Source organism: Neopelma chrysocephalum, unplaced genomic scaffold (genome assembly GCF_003984885.1).
Source record: "Neopelma chrysocephalum unplaced genomic scaffold, ASM398488v2 Primary Assembly neopelma1_175, whole genome shotgun sequence".
In the NCBI taxonomy this organism is placed as follows: domain Eukaryota; kingdom Metazoa; phylum Chordata; class Aves; order Passeriformes; family Pipridae; genus Neopelma; species Neopelma chrysocephalum.
In genome coordinates this window covers 525,624-537,631 of record NW_020897837.1, presented here as the reverse complement: position 1 = coordinate 537,631, position 12,008 = coordinate 525,624, and the positions used below count along the sequence as shown (strand labels likewise).

The following is a 12,008-nucleotide window of genomic DNA, read 5'->3' as shown; positions in this document are numbered from 1 at the left end:
TCCCTTCCAACCCAGCTGATTCTGTGATTCTGTGATTCTATGATTCTATGATTCTATGAGTCTATGATTCTATGGTTCTATGATTCTATGATCTTCCACACGACCTGGGAGAGGAGGGAGGAGCAGGAGCACAAAGCTACAACATAAATTCCGAGTTTGCAGCTCTTGCTTTGATGCAGCTGTGCCATCGTGGCTCCATCTGCAGGAATAAGGGAGACTGGGAAAACTGGGTTCCTACTGGTGTAAATAAGCAGAGTTTTTAGCTAAAATACCAAAAACCTGGCTGAATTTTTCATCTCATTGTCCTGAGCGTCTCTCCTGACCATCCCTCAGCTCCTCGAGTGTTGGCCAAACACCTTTTTGTTTTTGAGTGCTAAACCCAGTTTCCAGCCAGTAATTCTGTATTCCCTCACCTTTCCCTTTATCCTTCAGTCTTTCCCAGTGAAATGTCTCTCGTGGGTCACTGAAAAATGCCCCAAGAGCAGCAATGGCAGAGTTTATCCTTCCAGCTGAGCTCTCTTGTTTATCACTGATTATAAAACCAGCTGAATTTTCCAAGGTAAATGGGAGCAATATAACACAATAAACACACACACACCCCAATACCTTAACATTGAAATTAAGTATTTTATCAGCCATAAATTTCCCCAAAACATTTATCTCCCCAGTAATTACTCAGCCACACAGCCCAAGGGGATGTTCACAGTGTGAACAGGGTCATAAAGCAGATGCTGCCCTGGGGACACTCTTTTGGCTGTTCCAAACCCAGCAGAATTCCCTGCTTCCTTTTCCCAGTTCCAGCCCATTCCTGGAGCTGTTCTATGGGATTGCTTGGGTCTATATGTCTATATAGACATATCTATATATTCTATCTATATTCTATTCATATCTATATTCTATTTATTCTAGATATATCTATATAGATATAACTATATATATTTTATTTAGACTTATTTTCTATTTATTCTAGATATATGTCTATAGATATATCTCTATATATTCTATTTATACCTATTTTCTATTTATTCTAGATATATTATATATATTTTATTTATACCTATATTCTATCTCAATTCTATTTATTCTAGATATATCTATATAGATATATCTCTATATATTCTATTTATGCCTATATTCAGTTTAGCTGAGGAATCTTTGCCCTTTCTCCCAGCTGTGCTGGTGCCAGTGAAATTTTGGGGTAAAGAGGGTTTTGTGCTGAAAAAAACTGTTTAGAAATAACCCTCTCCATCAACAGAACCCCAAAAATGAACTGACAAGAGGGTAATGGGAATTAAAGGACAAAACTGGCATTATTATTATACAAATATTTGCCTCCTTTGGGTAGCAAAAAACCTGCAGTGAAATATTCAGATCTAATGTAGCTGGGCCATAAGATTTCCAGATAATATGTTAAATATTGTTCCATGTCAAAACACGCCCGGGCAGATGGAAAACCCCACTGTTTGCTCCGATTTGTGCTGTAGGTATTTGCATATTTAATTGCTTATTTACCCTACTCGGCTGCTTTTTATTTATGGATTGTGCAGGTGGTTGAAAATTAAGAGTCCACTTCTTACCAGCCCTGATCATTCATCTTCGAGAGGGATTGACTGATTAAATTAATCAGCAGATGGCTTTACTTGTAGTTTTTAGTTGGTTTTAGTATTTATTTTTTTTTCTCTCTCCACGGTTTCCACGTCCTTTCTCTTGCTTTAATGGAAACTGGTTGATTTATTTCTTTATGTATTTATATTTCCTTATTAAAGCGCCATCTTTTCTGGTGGTGTAAACACAGAACCCTGCTGGTGGCTACAACAGTTCTTAAGTGTTTTCCCAGGAAAATCCTTTTTATTTTCTTTATTTTCGGTTGGGTGAAACTTTAATCCTTGTAATTCTTATCTGGACGCAGGAGGGCACTCGAATTCCGTTTCTCGAACTTCAGTTCTGCCACAAAAATAAAGAAACGCGACTTAAACGAGACTTAAGAATCTCGAACGACTCTTAACTTCACCTTTTGAAATGTTAAATTTAGAGAAAGCTTTTATTTCGGCGCTCTGAATATCCTTAAAGATGCTTCCCTTTCAGCTATAAAGGACCCAGGAGAAACAGGATTTTTAGTGCATTAAAAATGTGAATGAACCTTAGTCACCCAAATTCTCTCCAGCTCTTGATCTGTACCGTGACCCCCGAATCGTGAGTTTGATTAAGAGTTAAGATTAATTTGATTTGATTTGATTAATCGTGGTGAGTTAAGCTCTGATTTAGCCTCAGTTAGAATTTAACTATTTATCCTGCTCAGGGTAGAGAAGAACAGGGTCCAGCCTGTTCACAATCAATCAACCTGAGCAGTAAAAGAAAGGAAAAGAGAAGGTAAACCTGTATTTGGTGATATAAAATGAAATAAAAGCCTTTCTGAAACAAACCTGCTTTCAGTGAGGGCTGAAAGTGCCCCTGACATTTGCAAATGATTATATTTAATGAAACATCCACCACCTTTCCCTTCTTAAAACCAGCAACTCCAGTTGCTACTTGTCTCTCTTTTCATGCTTTGCTCTGGTTTTCATTCCCTGCCAAGAATTTGTTTTTACCTGGGTTGGAAAACGCTGGCCCAGCTCGGGCAGTTCACCTCCAAAATCAAGGATCCCAAAGGAAAATCAAAGTTCTGGGCTCTCAGTTCCAGAATTCAGGTGGCCTTGCAAAAAATCAGCATGAAAACTTTCCTTCTTGAATAATCTGGCCCCGGATCGTGTTTCCCAGTCTTGTCATCCCCAAGGCACCACTCACCAAAAGCTGCTCCTCCTCTTTATTTGGGATGAGGCCACACAAATCCACAGCCAAAAGGGAGGTGGAATGGGGAGAAAGGGAAACTGTCTTGCTCAGGAAAGCAGCAGCTGGTTTTCTCTTGCTGAGGAGGGGAATTTGAACAGATTTTGGGGTGTCAGCACAGCTGGAATTTCAGCAAGAAACGTTTCACTCAAAGCACTGAAACTTGCACAAGAGCAGCACTTCAGGTGTTGCTAAAGTAGCTCTGGAGGGGTGGATGGAGCGTTCCCTGGATGGAGTGTTCCCTGGATGGAGGGGTGGATGGAGTGGTGGATGGAATGGTGGATGGAGTGTTCCCTGGATGGAGTGGGGCTGGAATGGTGGAGGGAGTGTTCCCTGGATTGAAGGGTGGATGGAGTGTTCCCTGGATGGAGGGGTGGATGGAGGGGTGGATGGAGTATTCCCTGGATGGAGGGGTGGATGGAGCATTCCCTGGATGGAGGGGTGGATAGAGTGGTGGATGGAGTGTTCCCTGGATGGAGTGTTCCCTGCATGAAGTGTTCCCTGGATGGAGTGGTGGATGGAGGGGTGGATGGAGTGTTCCCTGGATGGAATGGTGGATGGAGTGTTCCCTGGATGGAGGGGTGGATGGAATGGTGGAGGGAGTGGTGGATGGAGTGTTCCCTGGATTAAGTGTTCCCTGGATGGAGGGGTGGATGGAGTAGTGGATGGAGTGTTCCCTGGATGGAGGGGTGGATGGAGTGTTCCTTGGATGGAGTGTTCCCTAGATGGAGTGTTCCCTGGATGGAGTGTTCCCTGGATGGAGTGGTGGATGGAGTGTTCCCTGGATGGAGTGGTGGATGGAATAGTGGATGGAGTGTTCCCTGGATGGAAGGCAATGCAGGATAACACCAAATACCCAGTCTCCTCTGCACCTCCTGTTGATATACTCTGCACAAAGGGCATGGAAAAGCCACATCCCAGTCAGAGCAGGGAGCATTTGGCAATCCAGGTGCTCCAAGATCAGCCCTGGAACAACCATGGTGATTAATTGCCTTGATAGCCCAGTCACTGCTCCTTCTGGTCAAGTTTCAAAGCACTTTAACAACACATTTAAATTGAAACAAAATTAAGTTTCCACAAACAGACTCTGCATGGATCTTCCAGCACAAAAGGATTTGCAAAATGCATAAATATTTCCTCTTCACACATCTTGGATGTGTTCTGTGCTCCCTGGGAGCCTCCAGCCCTGCCCAGAAACACAAGGACTCCCTTTAGTGGCCCCACTCAACCTCGAACTGGAGGAACTGGAGAGTTTTGGGCACAAAACCCCCTTGATTTTCTGTGCCAGCACAACATCTGAGCAGGGCTGGCTGGGGTGAGTTAGTGTTTTATAAATAACAAATTAGTTTACCAGTTCCAGCTTGCAAATCTCTTCTTGCTTTCCCTACGTCCTGCCCTGACACCCTCTGAAGGTGCTTTTGTCCCCAACACCCTCTGAAGGTGCTTTTGTCCCTGACACCCTCTGAAGGTGCTGTTTGAGCTCTCAAAGAGCACGTTGAACCTCTGGGGGTCCAGATGTGCACACGCATCCCAGCACATCTGGGAGCATCTCAGCTCTGCCAGGAGATCCAAACATCATTTTAGGGAAGGGCTGGGCTGTCTGCTGGAAACTGGGTGGAACATGATGGATGAGTAACACCCTGTGTGTGACAAATTCATGGGCCACACGTTCTTGAGAGATGACAGATCACTGGGTATTGTTAAAAAAAACCAGTGTGTTGTACACTGAGACTGTGCTAATTGTGATATCCAGTGTCCTTGAGTGCAACTTTCTGCTGGCAAAGGACAAGTTTACTTGTTACAGCAAATTACCCGTAATTAATCCTTATTTATATTGCTCTGCCCCTCAGAGGCACCAGAGAAGATCAAGGAAAATAAACTTACTGGAAACACGGGGGGGAGAGGACACAGTGTGGAGAAGTGTGCTGGGAGTGTGAGGGATCCAAAGGGATCTGCCCAGGGCACCCCAAGAACTGAGCAATAACACTCCCTAGTGCCTCTCACTTGGGATGGAAAATGATAAAAAATATCCTCTCCCCAGATTTTCACGCTTTAGTGCAAGGAAACAGGTGGGTGGGTGTTAAAATACTCTGAATTATCATCGTTCTCACTGCTTTCCCCAGACAGGGAAGGTGTCCTGCCCATGGCAGGGGGGTGGAACTGGGTGATATTTAAGGTCCCTCCCAACCCAAACCATTCCATGATTTTGTGGGCTCTAATAAAAATCACATCTAGTGACTTATGGCCCCAGAGAGACGATGAGAAGCTGGATCTCCCCTGTTTGGCCCTAATGCTGGCTGGACAATCTGCCACCGGGATTTGCTCCATCCAGGGTGTGAGGGGGTGTTCCCGAGCATCCCTCTCCCAGGATCCAGCCTGCGGGATCCAGCCGGGCTGGCTCTGTCCCGAGCTCCAGACCGGCCCTGCCGGACCCAGGTCATGCCCAGCCGGTCCCTGTGTGTCCACCTGGAAATCCTTCATCGCTTCCCAGCTCCCGGCACCGCATGGAAAGGGGGGGGTTGACGTCAGCGAGCGCCAAGTCAGGCTCTGGAACATCGAGTCTCCTGCAAAACGCAGCCCTGGGACCGCTTCCCAGATTCCTGGAGCGCTTCTAAAGCAACCCCTTTGTTTTCTTAGCTATTAATGAATTACTTCGAAAAAACGGAGCAGCCTCGGAGAGAGCCGGGGCGGTGGAAGGTGTCCCTGGTGGAACGAGAGGAGCTTTAAGGTCCCTTCCAACCCAAACCGTCCCCCGCTTCTGTGGGATCACAGAACATCCCGAGCTGGGAGGGACCCACGAGGATCACGGAGTTCAACTCCCGGCCCCGCACAGGACCCCCCAAAAATCCCCCAAAACGTTTCCCAAACGCTTTTTTTCAGGCAGACTTTGTGCTGCCTCCAGTGCCCCCGTGAAAACCCTTTTCCCGATCTCCAACCCACGACAAAAATCCCGATTTGGGGCTGACGTTTTTTTTTTTTTCCGCGCTCCTCCGCATCCGATGCTCCCCTGCAGCCACTCCCCGCCCTGCCCTGCCTCTCCCCGGGGGGTTTATCCAGCCTTTCCCGACCTTCCCCGCCGTGTCCCGCAGCTCGGGGCGGTGCCGCGCGGGGGGCAGGTGATGCCCGGCGGGGCGGGGAGAGGAGCCGCCTCCTCTTTCTCTTCCTCCTCCTCCTCTTTCTTCCTCCTCCCTCCCCTGCTCCGGGCGCAGCGGGGGAGGCAGCGAAGTTGGGCGTTCGCCGGGTAGTTTTTCTGGGTTTCTTTTTTTGGTTTGGACAAGTTCGGGAGCGTTTCGGAGCATGGAGGAGCAGCCCGGGGTGTCGCGCCCCCGACAGCAGCGCGGGGAGGTGGCGGGCGAGGGGCTGCGGTGACCGAGCCCCCCGAACATCCCCCCCGAGCCCAGCCCAGCGCTGGGAAAGCCGCCGGCATGGCCCGCTGGATCCCCACCAAGCGGGAGAAGTACGGGGTCGGTGAGTGCCAGCCGGGATCCCCCCCGTGCGCCCCTTCCCTTCCCTTCCCTTCCCTTCCCTTCCCTTCCCTTCCCTTCCCTTCCCTTCCCTTCCCTTCCCTTCCCTTCCCTTCCCTTCCCTTCCCTTCCCAAACCTTCCCAAACCTTCCCAAACCTTCCCAAACCTTCCCAAACCTTCCCTTCCCAAACCTTCCCTTCCCTTCCCTTCCCTTCCCTTCCCCTCCCCTCCCCTCCCCGCGGGCGTTTCCATCCCCTGTCCGGGCATCCCCCTGCACTCTTTGGTGGTTCTTTGCTATTCCCAGGTGTTCACCCCCCGAATCCTTAGGGATGGGATGGGACGGATGGAGGGAGGCGGAGGTGCGTGCCCAGCTGGCACCCGGGCAGCTCCGGGAATCCCTGGAGTTCCGGGCTGGCTGCTGGAATTTTGCCTCTCCATCCGGATTTACGGCGGAGAGAGCTCCGGCACGGCACTAAAAACGCCTCCTGCTGTCCCCAAAGGATGCGGCTCCAAAGGGTGGTGGCAGGATAAGGGGGTTGTAAGGGGCAAATTTAGGGTTGTGGGTGACAACTTTGCCAGGGGCTGGGAATCCTGACGGAGGGTGAGGAGTGGTGAAAACTGGGCTGGAAGTGTCCAAGGCCAGGTTGGACGGGGCTTGGAGCAACCCGGGCTGGTGGAAGGTGTCCCTGGGTGCACTGGATGAGATTTAAGGTCCCTTCCAACCCAAACCATTCCAGGATTCCATGATAATTTATTAACACTCTGCCCTGTCCCCCTTGATGTTTAAAAGGAGGTTGTTGGGTGCTGGCTCGCTTTTCTCTAGGAGGAAATAACCCCTGGTGTTGCTGATAAAGTTCTGCTTTTCTTGAGAGTTTGACAAATTGAAACCCACAGTTTTGAGGTTGGTTGGTGAGAGTTGGGCAGAGAACACTCGACAGGAAACCACTAATGACATAAACAGCTTCTGGTCGTTTGTTTTAATGAAGGGTGATCTCCTCTGCCACTTCTGTGCTCAGCAGTGGATTTCTGGATGTGAGAAAAAATTAGTAATTTCATGCTTGCAAAGTGGTAATTCCCAGAACTCCCTTGAGGTCGTTCAGTCCGTGAGTTTGAAGGTGAAAAACCTTCATCTTGCACGATTTTCAGAGAGTGAATTGGAGTGGAAATCACCTCCTGATTTCCAAGTGGCTTTGCAGGGAGGCAGCTCCCTTCTCTCAGGGCTAAAGCTGCAGAGATCTTCCACCCAGCACGGCCTTATCTGCTTTCTCCAGGTAACTGGGAGGGTGTGGAGGGTTGTACAGCCTGAACTTTGCTTCTTTCTGTGTAGGGAACAGCCCACAGGGTTTCTCTATGGCAGAGTGTGTGTGTGTGTGTGGCTTGGTGAGATGACTCCAAGCATCTGCAACTTCCAAACTTTGCTGTTGTAATCAGGTAAACTCTGTCCTGCTGGTTGGATTGGCTCTGCTGGATTGTGCTGGGGGTTTTTCCAAGCACACCTCTTGAGCAGGGCTGTTCTCCAGCCCGGGATGGCCTTGGGCAGTGGGATGAATCAGAGGCACTCCTCTCTCTTCCTTTTTATTGGCTTCCGGGGGGAGTTTTTTTGTGCTGCCCTGAGCCAGCTGCTGGTTGTGACAGCTCCTCTCCCACAAAAGGGCACTGGCTCGTGAGTAAGCAGGGTGGAGGGAAAAACTGCCTCTTGCCTTCTGCTTGCACTCCAGAAGTGTGGGATGGGATGGGATGGGATGTGTTCCCTGCCGGGATGCTGCTCTCCCCGGGTCTGTAAGGCTGCAGCTCTGGTGTTTCACTGCTGAGGTTGATCCCCAGGCAGGAAAAAGAGTAATTCCTGCAGTGCCTGGCTCTGTCAGGCTGTGTTGGACACATGGCACTGATGGAACCAGTGTGGTGTTTGCAGTTGCTGATCCACAAGTGTGTCCTGTGCTTGCTCCAGGGATCCGTTCCCACCGCTTTGGGGCTCACTTTGGAGTTGATGAGGATTCAGAGGGAAGTTTGAGCTTCTTGGGCTGTTAATTGTTACCCCAGGGGCCTGTTAGTGGATGGGATGGGATGCGTTCCCTGGGGATGCTGCTCTCCCTGGGTCTGTAAGGCTGCAGCTCTGGTGTTTCACTGCTGAGGTTGGGATGGGATGGGATGTGTTCCCTGCCGGGATGCTGCTCTCCCCAGGTCTGTAAGGCTGCAGCTCTGCTGTTTTCACTGCTGACGTTGATCCCCAGGCAGGAAAATGAATAATTCCTGCAGTGCCTGGCTCTGTCAGGCCCTGTCTGACACATGGCACTGATGGAATCAGTGTGGTGTTTGCAGGCTGGACAGTTGCTGATCCATAAGTGCGTCCTGTGCTGTGCTCCAGGAATCCGTTCTCACCACTTTGGGGCTCATTTTGGAGTTGATGAGGATTCAGAGGGAAGTTTGAGCTCCTTGGGCTGTTAATTGTTACCCCAGGGGCCTGTTAGTGCCAGTCCTTGAGGTGGGAATGCCCTGGGTTGTGTGATGGTAACAACTTCCACCCAGTTGGGAAGGGGAAAAACACAACTTCATTCTTTCCAGAAAGAAAAGACTGGGAAGGGATTTTGTCAATCCATATAAATATCTCCAAGGGGTGTCAGGATGGTGCCAGGCTCTGTTCAGTGGTGCCCAGTGGCAGGACAGGGAGTGATGTCCATGAACTAAAACACAAGTTCCACCTCAACAGGAGGCAGAACTCCTTTCCATGGAGGTGGCAGAGCCCTGGAACAGCTGCCCAGGGAGGGTGTGGAATCTCTGGAGACATCCCAAACCCATCCTCTCTGGAGACATCCCAAACCCACCTGGACGTGTCCCTGTGTCACCTGGGCAGGGGGGTTGGGCTGGGTGATCTCCAGAGGGCCTTTACAACCCTAAATATTCTGGGATTCTGTGAAAGAACCCACCCATTGTGTTTGTTGGTGATTTCTACCTTAGAAATTACTGTGGAACTGCTTGCATTTATTTTAAACCCAGCCCTGGAAGTCAGGCCAGTGCAGTCAGAAATTCCCAGAAGTGAACAATGTGATTCAATGTCACTTGTCTGAGGGGTTTTTTGGGGTTTTTTTTTGCACTTCAGGATGGTTTGTGTCCTGGATTGTATTTTACAGATTCCTGGATGGTGGGTTCAAATTGATTTGCTGCCTTTTAGTTTTGCCCTGAGCTGCTTAAAGCTGGAGGGTGGGCTGGGACAGGTGGCACATGGGCCAGGTTTGGGATGGCAGACAGCAGGGAGTGCAAACTTGGGAATGGCAGCATTTTTAGGAGAATGTGAGAGATTTGGTGAGAGACAAATGGCTTCGAGCTTCTCACTTGCAGTGAATTTTCCCCCAAGTGCCAGATGGGCCTTTGGAAGCTGCAGCCTCTTGAAGGGAGCAGCTGATGGGCAGCATCTTGTCTCTTGGAGCAACAGGATTGTCTGGGTCTTATGAGCTTCCTTGCAACAGCCCTCACCTCATTTAGGAATCAAAGTTACTACCTGGTGCATCTTCTTTGACAGCTGATTAGTTTTGGGGCCAAACTGAAGGAAATAAGCTATTCTTGTCCAGTGCTTCTCTGAAAAACAAGTTGTGATTTGCAGAATGCCTTTCACTTCAACTCCTTACAGCCAAACTCCTTTCCTCTGAGGGAAAGAACACCTGATTTACTCCCTGTGATTTTTAATTTTCATTATCTGCTTGTTTTAAAATTAGAGCATAAGGAATCAACAATGTAATTCCTTTCTGCTGGCAGTAACATGGGGTTGCATTAACTAACTTTTAAGTACTACACCTGAGTTTTTAAAAGCAATTCTGTCATTAGTCATCAGCTGTTCTTAACATCTAAGTGGCCTTTGTGGACTGGGGAAGACTGTTAATGGGATGAGAGAACCTGGAGTCTGTGGAGTCATAAATTAATCCATTGTAAGTTGACTATAAACAAGCAATCAGAGCCCTTTTTTCACTCCTTCCTGCAGGCAGGAGCTGTTGTGCTGAGCCAGGGCAGGGAGCTGACCCAGCTCCAAACCAGTTCAGGAAAGCAAGTGCTGGGTTTTCCAGCCAGGGTGGTTTCCAGGGCACTGGAATGATGGGTCAGCTACAAGTGCTTTGTGTGTCACCTTTGACTGCCAACAGTCAGCAGGACAGGAACAGGATGGGAAGTGTTTGTTCATAATAATGCAGCTTGATCTGCTCAGTAAATACACAAATATGACCCTCCAGAGGCAGGAATTATTCACTGAAGTTTTGTTGGAAGAGCTTTGAGATGTGAAGGAGGAGTTTGGATTTTGGGGAAGGTGGTCGGGATGGTGAAGATGGTGGGAAGCACTGGGAGATTCCATTCCCTGAGGGAAGGGCTGGAGCTGTGTCAGGGCAGGGTCAGGCTGGATTTTAGGAAAAGGTTCTTCTCCCAGAGGCTGGTTGGGCACTGACCAGGCTCCCCAGGGCAGTGGGCACAGCCCCAAGGCTACCAGAGCTCCAGGAGGGTTTGGACGACTCTCTGTGGGACAGGGTGGGATTTTGGGGTGTCTGTGCAGGGCCAGGAGTTGGATGGATGATCCTCGGGGGTCCCTTCCAGCTCAGGATATTCGATGATTCTACAACCCTCATTTTTGGGGTATTTTTGGCTGTTTCCCAGAGCTGGGGAAGGAGCAGGCAGATTATCCTGCTGGACCTCTGCCAGGTAATTCCTCCTAACAGGTGCTGGTGGGCTCTCAAACCCATTCCACTTTTCCTTGCTCAGGGCACGGGACTGTTCTCATGGCAGAGAAGTGTTTGCTTTGCCCAAATCCCCCGTGGTGCTTTGGTCCCAATCAGCTGCCTCACGTCTTAGGAACGACACTTGTAGCTGATCCATCATTCCAGTGCCCTGGAAACCACCCTGGCTGGAAAACCCAGCACTTGCTTTTCTGAACTGGTTTGGAGCTGGGTCAGCTCCCTGCCCTGGCTCAGCACAACAGCTCCTGCCTGCAGGAAGGAGTGAAAAAAGGGCTCTGATTGCTTGTTTATAATCAATTTATAATAGACTAATTTATGATTCCACAGACTCCAGGTTCTCTCATCCCATTAACAGTCTTCCCCAGTAATGTCTCAAGTGTGCCCCAGTGCCTGCCAGCCCCGGGGGTGATTTCTGTGAGGGGAGATGCCCAGGGGCAGAGGGGAAGAGATGCCCAGGGGCAGAGGGGAAGAGATGCCCAGGGGGCAGAGAGGAAGAGATGCCAGGGGGCAGAGAGGAAGAGATGCCAGGGGGCAGAGAGGAAGAGATGCCCAGGGGCAGAGAGGAAGGCAGAGTTGCTGCACAGGGAGATTTTCCTGCTCCTGCTTTGGTTTGGGAGCATTTCTGGGCCATCAGGTCTTGGCTCCCTGTTCCAGTCCCACCCACCTGCGGAGTTGTCTCGACAGACAGCGTGTGATCAAAGGGTTTCACAGGAGTGCAGCGTGTCAAATCAGAGCAAAATTCACATTTGTTTGGACTTGCTGCTCGCCTTTGGCCTGCCCTTCCTGCAGGATGCCTCTGCCTTGGCACTCAAGGCCACTGGGGTGGCTCCAGAAGGATGGAGGAGCCCCTTCCTGCTGCAGGAGGGACCATCTTCCTCGGGATAGAAACACCCTAGAACTGCTCATTTTCCCCTCCATTTGCTTTATTATGATTTATGGCTAAAAAGTTGTCACATTCATAGAAATAGAATAGAAATAGAATAGAAATAGAATAGAAATAGAATA

At 49.5% G+C, this 12,008-nt stretch overlaps 1 protein-coding gene across 1 annotated transcript in view; it reads left to right on the top strand.

Annotated features, from left to right (window-relative positions):
* The first annotated feature begins 6,206 nt into the window (after positions 1 to 6,206).
* The window catches only part of DOCK5 (dedicator of cytokinesis 5), a 76,968-nt gene continuing 71,166 nt past the window's right edge, over positions 6,207 to 12,008 (top strand). The window contains exon 1 of the mRNA XM_027701952.1: positions 6,207 to 6,294. Within this exon, the coding sequence (XP_027557753.1) occupies positions 6,252 to 6,294 (43 nt within the window). The 5' untranslated portion in view covers positions 6,207 to 6,251. The remainder of the gene's footprint in view (positions 6,295 to 12,008) is intronic.